Genomic DNA, 22972 nt, shown 5'->3' on the forward strand with positions numbered 1-22972 from the left:
CAGCTGTCTCCTTAATTTTTTTGCTTTAAGCAATGCAATATCCTCCTTGTGGTCTAAAAGCTGAAGTAGGAAAACATCCCAAACACCTGGAATTCTGAAATCTTGTATTTGGATCAAAAATTTTGGTTTGAGTCTCTTTTTATAGAAAGAATTTAATTTCATAGTTTGTGCATGATTAGTCAAGAAATGAAGGAATTCCCATATTCCTTACAATTTCTAATTTATTTGCTCAGTGTAAAGTTGAATGAATGGGGCCTATGGAAAAGTTTGTTCTGTATTTCTAACCAAACCTTTTGTCCTGGTTGTCCTAGGTTTCCAGCTCGGCCCGGATCTCCAATCTTTCCTTCACAACCTGGTGGCCCTCTGCCTCCTGCAAGTCCTTTATCTCCTGCAAAAGGAATTAAATGGCAGTACAGATGCTTTATTTTACAAAAGGGTCCTTGCATGTGTGCATTTATGAGCCTCTGACACTAATGCAGCTTACATGAGCTGAAGGGAGGATCTTGATTTCAGAGCTAATGTGATACAAGACATCTTGTTCCTTACATATTCCCTCAAAATTGACTGAAACACTGCTTGTTAATTCACTGACTTGAAGCATGTCACCATTTTTTTTCCAAGTAAAGCCATTCTGATGTTAGTTCCTTGCTTTTCTCTTTAGCAAGTAGCTTGGCACAAGTTTCAGTATCTGAGCTTTTTTTGTTAACTCATGTCCTTACAGGATTATGACAATTTCCCAGTATTTCTAGGGTTCAAGGGGAGTTATAACTTTGCATGAGGAAAGCCTAAATTTAAAGTACTGAAAATGCTTTCTATTACCTGCATATTAGGCCAGATATTGCATTGTACATAATGAAAATTTATTAAAAATAAAGTACTTTAACACTTATACAGTTCTGTCTCTGTAACACATATCCAGGTAAAGAGAATCCATCTGAATTAAGTATAGCACTCAGATAAGATAGCTGCACCTGTTTGGGCAGTATTTCAGCAAGCATCAATGTCTTTAAAAGTATTTCCCTACTGTCAGCTTTGATACTTCATACTCTGAAATACCTCAAAATACTTCTAAGACTTGAGGCAGTAAATCACAAGACTGCGAAAAACACATATCTGTTTGTTCATTGATTTTCTTTTTTAACTTGCTAATTATTTTAAGGTGTACTTAATTTTTTACTTTTGGTTTTAGCCTTTTTCTAAGATCAAAAAGAGTATTTTACCTTTTGGACCTGGGTTTCCAGGAAACCCAAGCCCTGGAAAGCCTGTGTCACCTGTTGGCCCTGAATGTCCTGGATCACCTGGCTGACCTCTTGCTCCAACCCTACCTGCCCAAAGAAAATAAATAAACTGTGAATTATCTTTACCACAGAGCATCAACTTGTAAGATTATGTGTGTTATAATTTACCATTATTAATAAGAACACAGCTGTAGATTATATTAGAATTTAAACACTGCAGGTTTTTACAGTTAAAGTGCTAATTGCATTCACAGTGTCAAAGCATTTATGAGTCTAAGTTTTTACACAATCTGGCCAAATTCCAGACTCCTAGAGACATCTACATGCAGACATGAATCTCCCACTTCTTGAAAGGTTCCAAAAACACTTTATAGGGGTGAAGCTTGAAACAGAAGCAAGTACAAAAACAAACTACCATAAAACTTCCTGTGCTGTTCAGGACAGTTTTAAGGACTATTGTTCTACAAAACCCAAGCAAAGATGCCTTACAGTTAACCAATCTCTGATTTTAACTGTTTCACTGATGTAGTGCTGCACTCACCAGGCACTCCTGGGGGTCCGGGTAAACCATGTGGTCCCTGAGGTCCTGGCACTGCAGGTAATGGAGTTGCCCTACTGGTCTCTCCTTTCAGACCTTCAGCAAATACATTATAAATTATTACAAATGCATATAGTTTGGTAGCCCCAAGCATTTAAAAATATGAGTGATCCATCTACTTGGCTAAAAATGTAGTCATCTACAGTTGCCATATTTCTGAAACTCCAACAGATTTTTGAAAAGCCTTCACATCCTGACTTCATTAAGTAAAATCATTTTATTGACACTTGCAGTCTTCCACTCAGCCCTCCTGTAGTCTAGGGGAGATGCAGAAAAAGAAGCAAAAAGCCACCAGGAAAATGATACAACTGACAAGTACTTAAATCTTCAATTCCATGACATAAAGGCTCAATGGGCATGATCTTTAAGCAAACTCAGCCACTCAGCTGAGTTCTTCCACTGGTATGTTTGCAGCACTCAAAAATTATTATGCCCTTTGCATTTAACCTGCTGACTTAGATTACACTAATGGTCACAACTGGCTGGATACTTGATTAGTTGTTGTTTCCACAGAGAGGTCAGCCAAGCCCTAGAACACATTGCCTAGAGATAGTGTGCTGTCTCTGCCCTTTGAGGTTTTCAAGGACCAACTGGATAATTCCTTCAGTAAATTGGTCTGATCTCAGAGCTGTCCCTGTGCTGAGATGAAGAAGTTCAGACTGCACAAAGTCCTTCAAACCTAAATTATCTTATCATCCCAAGACTTTTCTACGGTCTTCGGTGGAACTCGAAGTGGGGACAATGTTCTAGAAGTCCCATGGCAAGGAGTGGTTTTCCCATAATTCACATTCAAAGCAGCCTTGAGAGAGGGCTGGTTCCAAGGAAGAAGCTGTGGAGCAAGCCATGTCTTGGCAGTTTTGTGTTCCCCTTGGGATGCCTTTCACAGCTGCAGTTGCCTGGAGCTCTGGGCTTTGTGGTTTTGGGAATGCTAACTCTAGGCATAATCCTAGGAAAGGGAGTAAAAGGCGGATGGGGGTGAGGCTGGTGGCAATTGAAATGGGGAGGGAGCCATGCTGTGGCTGGTCTTTTCTCCCCTTGGCACGTCTTTTTTAGCTGCCGTGTCTGGAGCTCTAGGTTTTTGTATCTGTGTTCCCAAATTAGTAAATTATTTCTTTTATTTCCATCTATCTCTCCAGTTTTAATCACGTTCTCCTTAACATAGGTAAAATGCAGTAAAATAGGTGTGTTGGCATGCCTTTTGTGTTCCAAAATTAGTAAATTATGTCTTTGATTTCAATCTATCTCTCCAATTTTAATCTAGTTCTCCCTAACATAGGTAAAATGCAGTAAAATAGCAAAGTTACTAACCTGCTTCTCCAGGTAATCCAGGTGGCCCAGGTATTCCTTTAGAGCCTTTAAAACCTCTAACTCCTTGTGGTCCATAACCTGCCAGTCCAGGAAGCCCCATTTCTCCAGGAAGCCCAATTCCACCAGGCAATCCAGGTAGTCCTCTATCTCCTTTTGATCCAGCCAATCCCTAATGGTTAGACATGTATACCAAGAATTACTTGCTCTCCACACCAGCTTTCTTAACAAAATTCCCATTTCTCTGACTATAATCTTGTATTATTTTACTAACAGTGCCACTCTGATAATTTCAGAAAAAAATTTCCTCTGATTTACTTGTGATTAAATGAATATAAATTTGAATATCAATGGTTACAAAGAGATGGCTATTAAGAGTGAAATACTACAAATAAATACAATTGCGTGACTTTTTTCCAATCACTGTGTTGTTTCACTGTACACTTTTCTTCTGTTTTAAAACACATTTAGCAAAAATCCAAACCCACATCAGCTCTGATTCTCCTAGAATTCTGTGGATTCATGTTTAGAGACATTTATATCAGAATCACGTTAACAGTTTCTCAGCCAACATAACACAACAATAATTATTAGAGTTTTTTCTGCTGAGCTCTTTCCTAACAATTCTAGTTTTATGGTCAGTTCTCACTGAAGATTAATCCATGAAGACTGAACAGGAAGTACTTGAATAATAATTCAATAAAGCATTATAATTAGTCAGGAAAATGCTTTCTAAAAAGATTTTATCCATCATTGAAATCCAAAAAAATGCTCAAGTATCAATATCCAAACTAAAATCTCACTAGACTGCTGAGGTTTTTCAGCAATTTGTACTTATACTGGTCTCATCTTTCTCTGCTATTACATCAGAATATTTCCTCTCATTCTTTCATGCATATTGGTTGTTAGAGTTGAGGACAGTACCCTCAGTTGGGTAGGGGATATTCAGATGGAATATCTGCATGGATTAAATAGATTGTTGTAGAAAATAAAATACAGACTTAGGTTTCCATGAGTTCCATATTAATTGCAAAAAGTGCATACCCACCTCTTCACCTTTAGAACCTTTGGATCCTTTAGAGCCAGGTCTTCCCAGAAATCCACTTGAACCTCTTCTTCCTTTTTCTCCCCTGGCTCCTGGATCTCCTTGCTCACCTTTTGGCCCTTCTGGATGTACATATCTTGGTTCACCTTTTGATCCTTTACGGCCTTGATCTCCTCTGAAACCTGGAGGCCCCTAGGATGGAGTTATCAAAAGAATTTCAGTGCTAGATGTATGACATTTGTTTCCAAGTTTTTTTGTTTTGTTTTTTTTTTTTTTAGAATTAAATACCTCAGAGGGGTTCTCCCAATTCTAATTTTCATTCTCTGTAATAGCATACTTCAATGAATAGGGTTTTGGGGGGTTTTGTCTTTTCTTTTTCTCCTGCTTTTACTTCTTTTGACAAGACTACCATTTCATTTATGCTACTACAAACAGGAATAATGTAGCATAATTGAATGAGTAAAACCACGGCACAAAAAGAAGGACTTTAGTGCTGCCCTCACGAGAGATTTCTCTTCCACACTGGAATATTTCCCCAGGGATACTAAATGCCATAGTTGGCCCTGCTCATAGTTAACTTCCCTCTCTCCCTTCTCCACCCCCCAGGTTACAAAGTGGGTACACTATCCCAGCTGAAAGCACACTGGGCTCAAGTGATCTTGGGCTCATGAACTCTGAGGGGTTCAAAGAGCCTGCAAAGCCTGTTAGCAGACTCATTCTGCATCTGTACAGCAACCACCACAACAAATATTAATGAATGTTAATTTGAACAACCAGTCTTACTTGAGCCCCTGGAAGCCCTGGTGTTCCTGGAGAACCTGGAGAACCTTTTGGACCTGTTGTTCCTTCTCTACCTGCAAAAGAATCAGTATATTTTGTAAAGAAAAATGAAAACAAGGACATGGATTTTGACAAGCTCCAGTAAATGCACCCACTATTCAATGTTCCTGTTGTTACACTGACAACTCATCATAGACTGAGCTAGCTTCAGGCTGCACCTAAAGCCCATCAGCACTGTGAGTTCCAATCTTTCAGGGCTTGTGCTGATGTCAGCAGAGCGAGCTGCCCCAGGCTCTCACACTCACCACCACCTCAGGGCTAGTTCAAGGACTGCAGGCTGCAGACATGCCCACACCTGATTCTCATGCTAAAACTAAAATCATTTGCACTCCTACTGTCCTGTTAGGAACAAGATAATTTACCAGGCATGCCATCCTGACCACGAGGTCCAGCAGAACCAGGAATACCAGGCATTCCCGGAATGTAGCTACAATCAGTACACACACCAGCAGCATCACCTAGAATGAAAACAAATCATTAGTTGCTCCACAGCAAGTCATTTTCAAGGTTAACTACTGTGCTACTTACTTTGTTATAGCTAACACTTTTTGGCCAGGAGTGGTAGAATCATGGCCTTAATTTTGTTGGAAGATCACTTCTAACATAGTACTAAATTACCTGTGGTCGGAAAGTCAATCAGAACTGACTGCAATTAATTGAAGGGACAGAAACATTTGGTTTAAATTTCTTGATTTTTTTCAAGTCAAGTTTTAGCAAACAATTTGGATACAGTCATTTTACTGATAAGCCAGATTCTAAGAGTATGTAAGGGACATATGCTTCCAAGTAACAGAGCCCTGCAACACAGGGTCATTCTCATGACAAGCAAAGGGCAAAGAGATTCAGCAGCTCAGTGGGTGAAGTTGCAGCATCTTGCAGAGATGAAATGTCAGCAAGAACATAACAGAGTACAAAGTTCTACCAGTCTGTAGTAACTACTTGTTCCAGTGAAGACAGTTCTGTACAACTGTGCAGCACTGGCACATCACTGCTCTTTCAGTTGATGTAAGGGGAGGAAGACATCTCACCCTAATCAATGTTCTTAAAACTCTGAAGTCAGCAAATTTTTTAAAAGGTAAATTAAATTTTAAAAAATCTAATGAGAATCCATGAGGATCACTAGATTGTACCTACTTCTACTTCTGAGTGAAGTTATCTGAAACTGACCTCTCATGCCAGTATCTCCTGGAAGTCCTGGAGGTCCTGTACACCCTGGCTCTCCAGGAAGTCCTGGCAGGCCAGTTCCAAATGTTACTCTACCTGTTAATGAAATGAGTATTCCACCATTACATCACAGATTATTCAGACAATTCTCTACTTGTTAAGGGAGAAAAAAGTTGCAGGGATGAGCTGGAAACAGTATTCTGATCCCTATGGGTCCCTTCCAACTTGAGATATTCAGCAATTCATTTAAAAGAGAGAGCTACCTGGAAAAATCCAAACCATCTGCAACTAGAAGTACCTGGTTCTCCTGGAGGACCTGGCAATCCAACAGAACCAGGCCTGCCAGTAATACCAGGCAGTCCTGGAGGGCCTACAATACACAAGCCAATTTGTCCTCTCTCTCCTTTTGTTCCTTTTGGCCCAGGGAATCCTGGGGGGCCTCTCATACCAGGTCTTGACACACCTAACCAAAGGGAAAAAATAAAAAAGGCAGAGTTAAAGAAGAAATGGCATTTTAAAGCTAATTACTCTATAGAATGACAGACAAACACACCAAGTTCATCTCACAAATATTTTTTATCTTGAAATATATTAATCAAAGTGAGAATCTACAAACATTTAAAAATTATCTTTACCTGAGTACTTGACCCACCAAAGCTCTTTAGTGACAATTTTTTAGCACTTAGAGATATTTTTTAAGTCACCTGAAATTAATATTTGACAAAGCTGATTCAGTGTAACAGACAGGAAGAACAGTATTTTATTATTGCAAATACCTGGTCTACCAGCAGCTCCAGGAGGACCCTGTGGCCCTGCAAAAGCAAGGTATTAAAAACTTGAGTTAAACCACTCTATACTCTATAAAGACACTGTTCAATAGCATTGAATACAAACTTTAATCTTCTACATTTTAAGCTTAGAAATTAAAATAAGAATCTGGTTTTGCCTGAGTAGGCATCTACCACTCATGCAACTATTGCATACTGGCAATTATTTTTAAGGGTAAATAATGCTAAAAATCAGTCTCAGGATGCATTTCAATTCAGCAATTACATGTGAGTCTAGGAATATTCCTGTAAAGCCAGAAGGTTGCTGAAAATGAAGTCTGCAATAAGCTCTTTGAGTGGACTGTATTTACTAGAGGATTGTAATTTTGATATCCCACTCACCAGGCATGCCACGTTGACCTTTTGGTCCTGGAGGTCCAGGGGGTCCCTCATCCCCCTTTTCACCAACCACATAATCGTAATACTCCGTCTCAGGAGAAAGGTGGTAAGAAAAGAAAGAGTTGCAGGAATTAAAGAGAAGCACAGTATCTCACACTGAACACTTGATTAAAGCAATGTTTTGATCTCATTCGTAATTTTGATGTTCTGACACCACAAGATCTTACTAACTACAAGCAACCAGAAACAAAATCAAAATTGTTATTAACAGTAGTGGTTTTTTTAGTACTCTGTCAATATCACAAACACTTTTTACAAAGCTTTTTACAAAGCTGTTTCTTCTGAACAATTTAGGCAGAAGGTTTCTATTGGGTGCACATGGGGCCTTTAGGAAAGCCAGTAGGGAGACAGCATGACTAGACAAGGAAATAGTACTCATACCAACTTGCTTTCTTGAAAAAGTGTCCTTAGGATTTTAAAATTAAGGCCTCCTGTTCTGGAAGTGATTAGAAATTGATTTAAATATTAACTCCTGTGAGTTTTTGTAGCTGTTCTTTGACAGTCCAATCTCCTGCCAAAATTGCTGGATTCAGGTGAGGTCTGACAAGGCACAGACATTGTATGCAACTCCAGGAAAGATCTCGTCTGTGTGAGAATCAGTACTTTGAGAAGGCCTCACAGGACATCCATTATTGCCTCATGCAAACAATTTGGATTATTCTTATTATAAGGGTTTAGAAAAATTATATACGAAGGTAATTTATACTTACTCGACCACAAGCTCCAGGTGGACCAGGGTTTCCTTTCATCCCCTTTGTCAGAGAACAGAGATAGGTTTTTTAATTAAAAACAATATATGGAATCACATTTATCCGCTGTTACTTCAGTACATTGCTCAAAACTTTCAAGAAAAACAACTGTTCCTGACCAGTCTGTTCCTTACAAAACTATTCAGCTGCATACACCAAAACCTACAGGACATAGATGGACACCAGTTCAAACACATGGTTTTGTTGCAGCTGCTCCATTCCCTATTCCATGATACTCTTATTTGTCATCTCTTAGGCCAAGTGAGACATATTATATACACAGCAATAAATAATCAATAAATAATAATCTCCAAACATATCTTAACCTCATCCTCAAAAGCAATAACAGAACAATTGGACAATACCTTAGCTCCTTGCCTTCCAGCCAGTCCTGGCTTGCCCTGTTCACCCTTTTGTCCCTGCAGGTGATAGTACAAAATTTTATAAGGATATAATCTTATAATTTTATAATCTTTTAGCACTGACAACAGTAAGATCTAAAATGTAAGGCTTTAATCTTTCATGGTGATGCAACTTGCTCGAGAGAAGAAACTGCAGTGAAAGACCCAGTCTGAGGTGTAGCTCCATGTCTGTAGGAAAAGCTGCAAGTGTCCCATCCAAACTTGCATTTATTAATAACAATCTCAAGGGAGGTGCTCTGCATGGCACAAGTGTAGGAGTCTCTGATCTGTTCTCCCTCTGCAAATTATTTCTGAAGGGGAGAAACTGAGCACAATGCAAGACTCTCCCATTCTACACCCTCCCCCAGAACTCACTCAGTCTGCAGGATGGTGCTGATCTCAAGAGGTATCAGCAGCACCAGGAGGCACAACAGTGCAGGCTAAGGCTCTCTGCAATGAATACAGGCAAGGGAGAGGGACCCCTTGGAGACTCATGCAGTTGAATGAACTACTAGTGAATAAAGCTGAAATGGGAAAAGAGCAATGACAAAATTTACTTTTTGTTAGCTGAGGCAGTAGAGCTTTGTGGTCTGTCATCCATGTTCTTTGTCAGACAGGAATGTGTTTAGACTGCCTGTGAAGGTCATTTTAGCATGACAAAGGTGATGTTATAGTAAGATACATGTGCAATGGACTATTCTGGCAGTAAGAATTTTGGTAAGATATTTATAAGGTCACTGCAACTCTTATGATGTTGTGAAAGTAGAGCTGAAGTAAAAAGAACTGATACTTAACCAATTGAATACAGTATTTCAAACACATTTGAACAATTCCAAGTTTTAAATAAGTACACAAATTAGACTATTTTGCTTCTAAAATGGCATACTTTAAGAACTATATGTTGACAAAATTACAGTCTAATAGCTATCAGGCATCTTGTTCCAGGCCAAGACAGCCATGACCCTGACAATGACTTTTCTTTTTAAAACAATGTTTTTGATCTTAGTGATTAAAAACTATTCATTTCTCTTCTCAATTTAAGTTAAAGGGAAGGTATAACTCTTTTGCAAAAATTTCAATGTGACTAAGCAGAAAAACCTCATTAGAATTTTGCTTAACTTGGAGTCTCAAACTCTTTAGACAGTCAGCAGCAAGCAACAGGTCTTTTATTTGACATAGAAGCAATGACATCTATGAACAGAGCCTCTTTCTCATGCACATAAATTTGTGAGGACATGGTGTGCTCCAAGGTCAACTGCATGAAGGAGATGTTTCAGTGTATGCAAATCAACATTTTGAAACACATTCCACAATGAGAGAAAAGCTGTGACAAGAAGACAGAATTGTCATAAACAGATGACCATCACTTAGAAAACATTTAGAAAACATCCTTCATTACCGGTAAGCCAGGTGGACCTGGAGCACCTTCTTTTCCAGGCTTCCCCTACAAAGGAAAAATATAAAATAAACAATTTAAAGTGAAGATATTATATTCAAAGAGCATAGCAACTCAATGCTGTGCACATAACTGTAAACTGTGCAATCTGTAAAAAGCCATTAAGGTTATTTTAAAGTATTCATTGATCTTAACTAAAGTTCATAAAACTCTACAAAACAGGTAGTAAGATATTCCACTGACACTGCTTCTCCTGTGAAGGATTACTTGTGCCAGACTCCAGCAGTACAAAGTGCCAGGCAAGTGCAGAAAGCTTGGTGCAAAATCAGGTTCTTGCAGAAACAAGACAAATGATAAAACAATAGAGCAGATTTTATCTGAAAGTTTGAAACGCATTTGAATTAAGGTAATAGCTTTCCTTTAATTATCTTCCAAAAAAAGACATAATCAGGTAAGTTGTATTTAATATGAATTTTTAAATAAATATTTTTTCATATCCTAGGCTGTTAATGAAGTAACTCTTGGGCAACTTCCTTCATATCTCCACACAGCTTATGGTTGAACATACTAGTTTAAGTCTGCTGCCTTAAGTAAACATGGTGTTTTCTCTTCTACTTATACCTTTGCACTACAGAGCCACTACATGTCTAGCAAAGCACTCTTTTACTAAGTTTTAACAGCAGAACCTTTATACCAAAAAAAAAAAAAAAGAAGCATAATCACAATTAAGTGACCTTTAGTCCAAGTACTCATGTAAGTACAGTCACTTGACTTCCAGCTCTTGTCTAGTTTACTGCAGGAAAGAGCTTTTGAATCTAAGCAAATTTGCTCTGAGTAGCAGCAAGACAAAAACTGGACAGCAACAGGAGTTCAAAACTGTTTTTCACAAAGGACTAGCAGAAATGTATTCAATGTTTGCACACACCTGTGCTCCTGGTTCTCCTCGGTCACCCTTTTCACTTTGGGAATCACCAACTGGCCCCTGGAACAAAACTACACTGAGGATACTCATGTTCTGAAATTCACATTTTCTAAGTTAAATATTTGTTTTATAATTTTTTATCTTTAAAAAAAAGTTGGAACGCTATAATTAGGTATTTTATTCTATTCATTAGTTCTATTCTTGTCACTAGAGGTGGAAATAATTAGTGTAAATACTGGGCTGTAAAGAGTAGCATTTACTAGGTGATGCTGCCTGAACATCTGGATTTAAGGGATTTACTTTTGTTCACTTACTGTAAACCCCATTGGTCCTGGGAGTCCTCTTGATCCTTTTTCTCCTTTTTCTCCTTTCAAGTCCTATTACACAGAAAAGAAGAGCTTACTGTGGTGTCTTGGATTTTTCCATGTTTACCATTTCAGTCTGGTTCTACAAATAGGAAATCCTTCTAGTCACCAGCAAGATTCTTTGAGCAGAGATGGTTCTACTCAAAAAATAAGCAGAAACTTCGTATCAGTGCTCCTAAGTCTGCAATATTTGAAAAAGAAACTGTTTCTGCACATTTCAGAATAGAGCTAGAGAAAAAACCTACCTGTGATTGCATGCAAAAGGACTGCAGTAAATATCCCCACAAATGGCAACAAGAAACAGCCCCAAATAAACCTTGGTTGCTTCACTGGAGCCAGAGTTACTTCCAGACACAATTGTAGTGGCTACCTACAGCATCCTTGTCTCTGTGTGTGCAAGATTAGATTATACTACAGTGTAGCACCACTGGGCCACATCTAAAGTCACTGTAAAGCCAAATTTCATTGTTCAATTATTACCTCATTAGACTCATGTGCCAAATATAAAACTCACTTTTATTTCAGCATATAATGGAGAGGGACTTTGGCTGACTCCATAGATCAGATGCAAATTCCATAAGAAAAATGGAATCAAGAACACATAGAAGACTTGTCCTGTTAATATGTGAATACCTACAATTCTGTCAGCTACTGTTGTTTAATTTCTATACAAGGCTACAATGCAAAAATTTTAATTCACAAAGCAATACTTAAAGCTGAATCAAACTATTTCCTTCCATATTTATTGTCTTTCCAACACTTTCCATGGTCACTCAGGTTGCAGTAAAAATAATGAGAAAAACTACAAAATGTACATGAACACACTGTAAGCTTTTGTGAAACTCTGGTAGCTCTGAGCCTGACATTCTCAGTGCCAAGGCCCAGAGATCAACACAGCTGTGACTTTGATAGCCGTTCAGAACATCCATGTGGATTTGGTGAAGCAGAAGTGATTTACTCTTCAGAATGTACTCAGATTCCCAGCAGGTGGGGTACTGGTAAGCAAGAAGCATTTCACTGGCACGTGCAGATGTGTACATGAGCACACAGGCTCAGCTGAGCTGGCTCCACACAGACACTCTGAGCTTAGAATCTAACTAAACAAGTCTGAAAAATGTTAGGATGGGTAAAAGGAAATGTTATCAGAGCAGCAAAGATGAAAATGTCCTCTCAAAGTAGAGCCTAGTCAGATGGCTTATCTGAATGTAACGTTTAACAAATTCACTACCGTCATGTTGTCTGGTCCAGTTAACGTCACAATAACAGTTCCTGGGGGCCCAGGGGGTCCAGTTAACCCAGTGTCACCCTTGAAAGAAAAAGAAAAATAGAGTAAATTACAAGCAGTGTGTTTTTGTTATTTCAAATTACTACTACTTACTTTTGATATAATGAAAATTCTTCTGTCATTACACTCAGCCAGTAATTCAATTAACACTTACCTTTGTTTGCCATTTAAATTCCAGTTAAAAAAAGTCATGTAGAAGATTTAACCTTCCCCTAGAGGACATTTTCATAATACAGAAATGAATATGCTGGTATCTGTTAAAGTTTCTGGAAACAATTTAAATTTTTAATCCTATTCATTTGGTACAAAACTATTTTGAATCAAGCAAAAATATCTCCTTGACTACAATATTTGTCTCTATGTCAATCAGTAAATTACATGAACTGTCTTTGGTGACATCCCCCAAACTGCAGTCTGAGTGTTTCAGGGAGATTACAGAATCATGGTGCTAACAGACAAAAGAAGCTTTCATGTGTCCTTCACTGAAAACCTAAATAGTGAAGTGCACCTTCTAATTAAGAATCTTTGAGAACTGGGAAAGTCCTCAGCATGATCTTTCCTGTGGACCTCATCAAAACAATATCCACAATTTTCAGTGATTTTAAGCCAGGAATGCTTTTGCATGAATTTGCAGCAGAACAGCAAAGAATGTGTCACTCCTTCATAATGAAGCAAGACGTTCCATGGCCACCTGAGCTACTACTAATGAATAACCAGGTTTACAGGCTTTTTTTTTTTCCCCCAGGGAATCTCCCAGCACATTGCTGATGTTGATTACAATGTTAAAACTGAATCCGTGCAGGTCAGTCAGCATAATTGTGAGATGTCCTAATCTCTTGCAAGAACATTCAGATTAACTGCAGTAGTCCTGCAGCTGCAGGCTGGGTGCTGAGAGACAATGTGGGCATTTGTAGTAATTCCTGGCTTAATGTCAGTTACATGGAATACAAAGTAAGTACATGAAAGACAAGTTATCCAATTTTTATTCAAAACCTGGGGGTTTTGCTAGTATCACAAGGGCTGACACTGAAAACACATTGGACAGAAGTTGTGAGACTACAAATGCTACATATTTACCACTGTTTATCTGCTTAGATAAGCATTTAGGAACACTACACAAAGTACATATATTTATTTAATGCTCTGTGCCAATTAATATTAATTACTGGCTTCTCTTCAGTGTCTAATCTTCTGTCTAGATGTTTATCTCATTGGCTCTTATGTGAAAAGATTTTGACCTTAGAGAACATGGCCATGTTTCCATTTTTCAACAAAAAACTCCCACATGCATACTGAAAATTTGCATTTTACAGGACTTACTTCCACAAACATTTCACCATAGCAAATCAGAAAATGCAGAAAACAGAAACAAAACTTATAAAATGTTTAAGCTTCTTATGAAATTACCTTCCTTCCTTTGGCTCCTATTACTTTCAGTCCCATAAGACCCTGAAAAGAATTCCCAAATGTTATTTTATTAAATTTTATAAACACTTAAACATGGGTTACACATAACAGAAGTTTTCATTTTTTTACCAATTTGAGACTACCTTAGGTCCAGGAGGTCCTGGTTTTCCTGGCATGCCCTACAAAACACACACACACAAAAATTCCTCAGCTAAAAAACTTACAATCTTGTAAGTCTCTGATATAGGAGTTTTGAAGTATCCAACTTCCACAGAACTTACATCCCATTTTTACTTTCCTCCACCTTTACAACTGCAAGCCATTGTCAGTGGGTGACACATTGTTTATACAGTATAGTTGCAAACATATGCATCTCTCAATGTTATGCATATTAGTGTTTAAAGTGAATTAATAGACAGTTATTTGAAAATTAAAATTTATGCCTACATGGACAAGGTATGCTTCTGAAACTATAGGAATTATCATGCATAAAAGTAATCAAAAGAAACTGAAAAAATCAGATGTGTGCAGAAAAATACAGTTTTTACATACACCTGTCTAGATCTCAAATAAGTCTGAGAGAATCAAGTATTTGTATCTGTGTAATTCCACAGGCTTAGGGGAAATCAAAGGTAAAAGTAACAAGTGAAACAAATTCATACTAAAGGTCCTGGAGGGCCCTGTGGTCCAAGCTCCCCAGGAAATCCTTGAGCACCCTGGGCACCCTGCATATTAAAAAAGAAACAGGAATAAATATCCTGGCAAGATTATGAGTAAAATACAACACCAAATTCAATGAAGTGAATGAGAAACAGAGGAGCAGGTCTGCTTCTGAATTTCCTTCTCCTGTCTCAGGGAAACACAGAAGTGTAATTCTTCCACACTGCTTCATTATTTGGCATGTGTTTTGAAACACGAGAAAACATCTGTTCTAAAACTAAACTACTCAAGTGAGGATGTAAGTGAGTCCGAGAAATGCAGACTCATAATCCATATGGTCCTATTAATGCCTCTAATAAGCCTTCAATCCTTCAAATATTCTATGCAATAAATCCTATACTTTAAAGTTTTTTTCAAATAAATGGAAAATAGAAAACAAAAACATTTATTTCAATTTAATGATCTTTGTTTATTCCAATAGTCAGAAGAAATGTCAGCCCTGCCTTCCCCTGAAAATGTTCCTTCTTGAAATATGGACCACTCTTTCCTTTGTTAGTACTCTAGAAGTTGAGCTGGTCTATCCAGTTCAGTCTTAACTTTGGGAATTTTAGCACTTGGACTTGATGGCCATTATAGGTCCCTTCCAGCTGAACTATTCTGTTCTATATGTGTAGGGGTAAACTCATAGATCTGTGACCAGTTTTTCTCCCTACCTGAAGTACTGTTTTTCTGCAATCTGACTGGCCTGCCAACTGACTGATTTTGGTTTAGAAATCAGTGACACAATTGTAGAAAACACTGTATCTATATTAAGTAAATAATACACTTAAGTAATGTAAAATACCAAACAATTTTAATATATACTGATGTTATATAGAAAGTGTTTATACATATAACTGTGTATTTTTATACATATCTATCTCAGCACCCAGTATTTTGAGTTACCTGGAGACCAGGCATTCCTGGTAATCCAGGATCACCTTTTGCACCATACTCTTGGCTATATCCCTCTGCAGGGTACCCCTGGACAAATAGATAAAAAGAAACATGAAAAGTTATGCTGCAGAACTCTGTAGTGCAACAAATCTTCTAATACAGTTTGTAGGGAAATAAGCAATATCAGAAATGCATAATTATTCAAACTGTCTACTATAGACAGTTCTACTATTAAAAAAGATACACAGAAATTGTTGATAACCAATAAATATTTCATGTAATATCTTGCAAAAAAACTGACCTTCTCTCCTTTGATACCAGCAACTCCCTAGGAAGAAGAACAATCATATTGAAACAGAAAAATATAAGTGCTGAAATAACACACTCTAAATAGTGTCTAAGCTTGGTGCTCTTCAGGTGATTTATTTTCATGAAGAAGGTGCATAGCCAGGTTCATGTTTACTGGCCAGACTTCAATTTAAGAAGAATGACTATTTTTAAACAATATGCCCTATCTCACAGGTACAACTCTGCAATTGAAGGCAGAGCAGCTTTGAAACCTGAAATTAATAAATGAATAAACAAAATCAGCAAAGCTGGTAAAATAAAGATCATATTTATAAGTCAGTAGATTTGAAGCCACTAGAACTTAAAAAGACAGCATTCCTTTTCCATTTCTTTACAAGTTTCTTTCAAACACATTTCTACAGTGAAAAAATCCCACATCCTGGGATCAGAGCAGTGTACCCAGAGTGAGAAGTTCTGGGTTTAATTCCTGGTTCTTAATGACTTAATTAAGCCATTATTTCCTCAAAGATACTTAGGCATGAACTGAAACTGCAATTTATTAAATATATCGTGGACACTTTTAGGGGTAAATTTTCATGAGTATCCCATGAGAGCTAACTCCAGTCAATTTCATGCAGTCACTAGCTAAGAAGTTGAGGCCCAACATGTAGACAATACATTACTTTTAACTTTGTTCTCTTTATCACACGGTTTTCATACCAATAAAATGGGGATACCTATATAGTTCAACTGTTGTCAGTATGAGCTAACATGAGGCTTTATTCTCCTTCAGGGACTGGCTTTGTGTGGTGGGAATGCACACAATAATGAATTTCACACTTACTGGAAGGCCTGGAGCACCTCTTTGACCTGGAGGACCTGGAAATCCTTGGTCACCCTGAAAGTAGTAACAGTGATTGTTAATGCATTTTATGGTTTTTTATTTGGCCTGATTTTGTCAAATGATCACAGAAGTTTTCTATGCTATCACACTGAGTGCACTGTGAGTTCATGACCACCGTATTTTGCTAAAAGAGGATTTTTCTTGCATTTTATGCCGCTTGACTTCTATCCTAGACTGTTCAGATTAGTTCACAGTTTCACTAGAAATTGATGATTTTCTGTAATAGGGATTATTCTGACTCCTTTCAGAATGCTCATAGAGAAAAGAAAACCTGGTAAATCTGTTACTTAACATTGAGCCTTTTCACTTAATTACTTTCAGGATTTATGAATTGCCAACTGCAAGCTAGATACTGTCAAAATAAAATGGATTAACTATCTTCTTCATAAGCCATTGCAACAAAAGGAGACATTGGACAAAACTGATTAGGTCTCCTGGATTTAATGAAAAAAGTATTGTCTGTCAAAATATCAAATGTTATTCTTATCTTTTAGCAAAGGCCATTAGAATGTATTATTTAAATATTTATTTTGCACAAAAAAGTAGCACTTTTCCTTTCTCTGGACCCATGACACAAGTTTTTCTAGCTGATAAAGTCACAAAGCAAAACAAATCAAAGTTGTAGATTGGGGGAAATTTAGATCACTTTTTGTCCATTCCCATGCACAGCCAAATGCAATCTCCAGAACACTCAGCTTGGTTTGTACCTTTGAGCCATTGCATCCTGGAACACCTGGGAGCCCAGGAGGACCAACAGTCCCTGGTTCACCCTAAAAGAAGCACAAAATTGACACAAGCTTTGTTTTTGTACATTCATATTACCTTACAGAAACACTGAAAGAGTTTATATGGGAGCAATGTTTCACAAGACTTGACAGATTACAATGGGTTCTTAAATCATTACAATGAGTAAGAATTGCTGATGCCAAGATTTTTATCTCTAGGCCAATTGACAGAGACAATGCTGATGTTGAGACTAGAGTGAGCACATTGAGCTGAGGATAATTGTGCACTAAAGACTGAAGTAAGAGAGAAATGGTTAAATTGGTTTCATTTTTACTTACTGGAAGGCCTGGAGGACCTGAAAATCCAGGTATTCCTGGGACTCCCTAATGATATTAAACAAGAGAAATAATATTATGAATATTAAACAAAAGCTCATTAGGCAATTTTTCTTTGATTACAATCATATCAAGATTATGAATGCAAGTATGATTCTGTTAAAAAAAAAATCATTACTTCCTTAACTCTTCTGACTGTGAACCAAGCATAATGGTTACACACAGGTAACACACACTGGTTTTGCCCACAGGGGAAAAACCCAAACAACTTTTTGTTGTATTCTAGTTTGACTTTTTCACTGCATAGCCAAATATTAAATACATACAGCAACAACCTTGGATGTAAGATGCAGCAAAAAAGGGCAAAAGTTCTAAAAATAAATAATACTAGTACATACACTGTGTCATAAATTTTAACCATACTTTGAAATCAGGCATAATGTTTTGCTTTTATTTTCACAAATTATTGAACCAAGTTGGCAATTAGCATGACATTTAGTACATGTAAGTTTGTTTAAAATACAAACACTTACTCGGATACCTTTGGGTCCAACTAAGCCTGTAAGTCCTGGAGAACCCTAGATCAAAAATGGAAAGTGATGTTTTTCAGTACATTTCAATTGGGAAAGAGCACATAAATGTCAACAATACACACAATATTTTCAATATCAATACCGATATGTGCACACAAAGTCAGCTGTATAAATAAATAAAGCCATTCCATACTGTGGGCAACCAGGTAATTCCTAAACAGGCCAAGATGTACCTAAAAAACATGTTTCCCTTCAAATTTTCTTAAATCTATTTTTTGTCTGATTTGTATTTGTCTCATTAATAGCTTGTTTACTTTCTTTTCTGCAACAAATGTCAAGATGCTAAATGATACAAAGACAAAAACTGAGGTATGCTGCAAAAATCTGTCTAGACCTATGTTCATTGTCTCTGGCAGTTTAGTCTAGCTGCTTTAGCACTGGCAAATGGAAAACTGACAACAAAGCCCATGGTCATATCAGCTCTACTCTGATGCAGTAAAAATGACCCTTGCAGCTGATGACCAAACAACATCCCTACCAAATGGGAAGCTCTGAGCCAGGTTTTGGTTTGGTTTTGTAAAACAGAATAGTCTACACAGCCGTAGCTAACTGTGATTGTCAAGCACCGTGGTTTCTCTGTGTGTATCTCTGTCTCACATACATACCTACCTTTGGTCCCTGTGGCCCTGGAGGCCCTTCTGGACCAGGAAAGCCTCTTTGACCAGGTGGGCCTGGAACACCAGGAAAGCCTTTTTCACCCTGCAAACATTAAAATAATTAAATTCTTCAAATATCCATGAATTCTCCTTTTGATAGCTTATTTCTGAGGCATTCATTACTTTCAGTACCCCTTGGCTTTCACCTGCTGTGGCAGATCCACTGCCCTTGCCAACACTGACCTGTTTTTGTGGTCCATCTCTGAGCTGCCTCGGCCTCACAGCACCACATGCCTGTAAGTATGGCTGAATTATCAGAGCATAAGATAGTACTCAGGATTTTGTAGAGTATGGAAGTTAGCTGACAGCATGAAAATTTAAAGAAAGCAGCTGATATGTATTCCTTATTAATATTTCTGTATTATGTTTAGCAACAAAAATTGAGAGACTTAATGGCTGCTGGTCACAGCATGTGCCAGCACACATTGCAGTTGAGACGGCCACAATACACAGAGCATCATCACACAATATCAGAAATATTCAACCCATACAGGGTAACACCACACCACTTCAGAAGGCCTCAAGAATCATCCCTTCTTGTTCTTTAGCCCAGCCTTTTATCCCCTCCTGTTGATGCCCTGCCCCTGTGTGCCCTCTGCTCCCTTTGGTGGTTGGTCAGTGCCCCTGGGCACTCCATGGCTCAGTGCTGTCAGTGCTGCTCACCTGCTGCTCACAGCTGAAACCAACTGGGGATGAGGCTCAGCCCAGCCCCATCCCAATCACCACAAACTGTGTGCCTACAGCTTCTGCTGTACAGCAAGATCAGTTTCAAACCAAGATCAGTTCAATTTCTCTTCATGAAAATCAAGGAAGAAAACAGTGGGAGTCAGATGCAACAAAACCATTCAGACAGACTAAAACCCCCTTGCTTTACATGACAAATATCTAAAATTTTTCTGAATCTAATCAAATTACTTTTTCACCTTTTTTTAAGATCAAATTCAAATAAACTAAAGGAAACAAAATTGAAGGTATAGAAACAGAATGCAGAAGGCCAAGCTAGAGTGAAAGGAGAATTTTCAGTTTTTTAGTTAAATATAGAAGATGCAAGTCTTAATTTGGTTTAAATTATATGTTTCAAGCCTGGATGCTCACGGAAAAGGTGTTTCAGCCCTTCAGACAGCAGCAATTTAGCATGCTCACTTTTACATCAGTGAAGAGCTGCTGGTTCAAAACATCACAGCATGACATGGGAGAGACAGAATGGGATTATCAATTCTCCCAGAGCCAATTTTCCTATTGCTTTATACAAAGTTATACAAAGAAAGCCTGTGAAATTTTGCTGTGACAAAGTTTGAGTGTTCTATTTTATGTACAAGACAGGAGCCAAGAGATGTCTCTGGGAAGCCAGAATACTCTGGCTTTTCCCTGCACCAATTCTCACTCCTCAAAAGTCCACAAACTCACCAGATTTTAAATAGCTTCTGAATGAAATAAAAATTTTAAAAATAGTAATTTTATATATTTGTATCTCTCAAGACAGAATGTAATCTCATAATACTTTGACACATATAAAATAAGAATTGAATTATAAAGAGTGTGTGAGATCTATATAATAAATTGGCATAGCTTTTTATAAAAATAGTTTATTTCTGTTTGTTCTGTAGCAGCATCCCAAGGTCGGAGGATGGCTGCTATCCCAGGATAAGCCGCTGGAGGGGGTTCGGTGCCAGCTCCCAGGAAAACCAAACTCCACCTGCCTGCCCGTGCCAAGAGCCACACGGAGCTGCGGAATCCAGAGCTCTCCTGACAGCTTCACTGCCCTCTCTACAGAAAAGGCAATTTTAGCTACACTTTCTTCTTAGCAGATCAACAAGATCTGAGGATTTTCAGGTTGGAGAACTCTAAACACTGAATAATGACCAAAACATATTGATTAATGCCATTATCCTGATTTTCTGCATGTAAAACTTCATCAGTCTAAACAATTATTTACTCTTAGCCACAAATTGCTCAGTTATTTTCCACAGAACTGATAAAGACAAGTTTTGGGGGTCCATTCTTATTAATATTTCTCTTTTAGTGGGCAGCTTATTTTATTCTAGGTTATCAACTGGTTTCAATTTCACTGTTTAGGACAAAGTCAGGTTAGACCAACTAGTAATATGAAAAATAAACAGGGAGATTTTACTAAAAGTATTAGTATTCTCCTTTCCCACTTATAATATATATTTTAATAATGAGCATATTTACTTCCAGATAAATTTTCTCCAACTTCATAAAAGCAGATGGGACCAATCAGTGGGACTAACCATAGTCCTAGATCTTTATAGATGTCTGAAATCTGTTGATAAGGTTAAGTATGGCAACTCCTGTGTTCATGGCTCACCTAATTTGCAACCATGACTTCTTCAATAATGCCCCTTTCATTTGTGAATCAGTTGTTCTTCCAACTGTGAGCAGGAGTTCCAAAGAATTTTTGGCATTTGTGTAATTTAGGTTTTTCTAAAAGCCACTCAGAGCCTCTGCCAAGCTGCTATTGGCAACAGGCAGAGCTGTGGATCTGTTACTGCGGATGGATTTGCTGCTCCTTCAGTGCTGGCAAGGTGTTTGTGATTAGGACCCAGAAACTCATGCCCTGCTTGATGTGCAAGAAGTTTATCTGTTTGATGCCAGTGTGTGCAACTTTCCTTCAGGAACTGGCAAAGGGGGTTGGCACGGTGCAGAGATGGACAGAGGGAAGCACTGAGCATGAGATTCCTGATGGCATCATGAAATTTATAACAGGAGAGCAGCTGCCAAGGTAATGGTATTTGTTAGGGGTTAGTGAAAGAGACCTGGTGGTTTGGGGCAGTTGTTCTGCTGCAGTCCAAACATCACACAGTGCTGTAAACATAATAATGTAGAAAAAAAATTCAGTTGAAAAGGCTTGGTTAAACAGTTTCCCCAAAGTTAACAGAACTTTGTAAGGTAATCATTCTCTGTAGACTCTATCGGCCAAATACCATCACGAACTAAATTCACTCACTGTATCAACTGAAGTAATCTACCAACAATTTCCAAGTATATAAGCTAATATTCAAAAAGGAAAATGTATCTGTTCTTACCTTACTACCTTTTGTGCTATCACAATAGCAGGGACTTTTACCTTTGCATACACAGTTCTGAAAAACAAAAATACAAACGTTATAATACAATTCTTTTTCTCATGGAGTTGTTTGGAGAGAGGCAAGTAAGATCTCATTGGTTTTAGTAATTATTTCACAAATAATACAGCTTATAAAAAACGTTTGTGAAGAGGCAATTCACAACAGTGGCAAGGAGCTCATTATTCCTCTGTACAGTCTGTTGAGACAAGTAAGAGCACGAGTGAGATCTTGCAGACAGAATTAACTACCCCCTACAGTTTCTCACATTACAACAGTCACAGTGTTTAAAATTTGTAACTTTTATGTTTCTTTTATGATGGAGCAAAGATGCTGCAAGTAGCTGCTGCTCTGTATGGACTTGACAATTCCTGACAGTTGCTGCTTGTCTTTTAGGTGGCTGAACTTAGGGGAGATGATGTCATTCATCAATTTAAAAACAGCTTCAGGGAGCATTCCTCCAGCGAACAGATACTTAAACATTAATTTACAAAAGAAAGCAGAAATTAAAATCAGTTGTCTATGAAAGGCAAATCCTCAAGAAATTATTGTGTCTGCCTCTGATTTATAGACAGATAAATAGGCGGCTACTTGATGTTTCAAGCTAGATTCCTAAAGAAATGCAAACATTAAGTAGTTAATTCTTTGTCATACTTAAAGAAAACTCACTCTTACTGTGATCTGACAGCTAGAATTCAAGTGGTACTGCATCAGGAATTTGGAAAACAAAGGTATCATGTGAAACAGTAAGCACCTAACTATGCTACCTTTACTATTATATTAATCAATATGATTATATCACCAGGGATACAAGAATAAGAACTAGTGCAGAATTAACAACAAACAG

The 22972-nt window shown here is 37.8% G+C and overlaps 1 protein-coding gene across 1 annotated transcript in view; it reads right to left on the bottom strand.

Annotated features, from left to right (window-relative positions):
• Nucleotides 1–22972, bottom strand: part of COL4A3 (collagen type IV alpha 3 chain) — a 52150-nt gene that overhangs the window by 18902 nt on the left and 10276 nt on the right. The window contains exons 2-29 of the mRNA XM_058031172.1: nt 22087–22143; nt 18993–19082; nt 18324–18368; nt 17794–17838; nt 17437–17499; nt 16670–16723; nt 15839–15865; nt 15547–15624; nt 14604–14666; nt 14085–14120; nt 13942–13983; nt 12478–12555; nt 11199–11261; nt 10888–10944; nt 9966–10010; nt 8531–8584; nt 8127–8168; nt 7360–7447; nt 6967–7002; nt 6489–6653; nt 6194–6286; nt 5389–5484; nt 4970–5040; nt 4190–4378; nt 3145–3313; nt 1780–1872; nt 1221–1325; nt 291–388 (exon numbers count right to left, since the gene is read on the bottom strand). Of these exons, the coding sequence (XP_057887155.1) occupies nt 291–388; nt 1221–1325; nt 1780–1872; nt 3145–3313; nt 4190–4378; nt 4970–5040; nt 5389–5484; nt 6194–6286; nt 6489–6653; nt 6967–7002; nt 7360–7447; nt 8127–8168; nt 8531–8584; nt 9966–10010; nt 10888–10944; nt 11199–11261; nt 12478–12555; nt 13942–13983; nt 14085–14120; nt 14604–14666; nt 15547–15624; nt 15839–15865; nt 16670–16723; nt 17437–17499; nt 17794–17838; nt 18324–18368; nt 18993–19082; nt 22087–22143 (2142 nt within the window). The remainder of the gene's footprint in view (nt 1–290; nt 389–1220; nt 1326–1779; nt 1873–3144; nt 3314–4189; nt 4379–4969; nt 5041–5388; nt 5485–6193; nt 6287–6488; nt 6654–6966; nt 7003–7359; nt 7448–8126; nt 8169–8530; nt 8585–9965; nt 10011–10887; nt 10945–11198; nt 11262–12477; nt 12556–13941; nt 13984–14084; nt 14121–14603; nt 14667–15546; nt 15625–15838; nt 15866–16669; nt 16724–17436; nt 17500–17793; nt 17839–18323; nt 18369–18992; nt 19083–22086; nt 22144–22972) is intronic.

Source organism: Melospiza georgiana, chromosome 10 (genome assembly GCF_028018845.1).
Source record: "Melospiza georgiana isolate bMelGeo1 chromosome 10, bMelGeo1.pri, whole genome shotgun sequence".
NCBI classification, from domain to species: domain Eukaryota; kingdom Metazoa; phylum Chordata; class Aves; order Passeriformes; family Passerellidae; genus Melospiza; species Melospiza georgiana.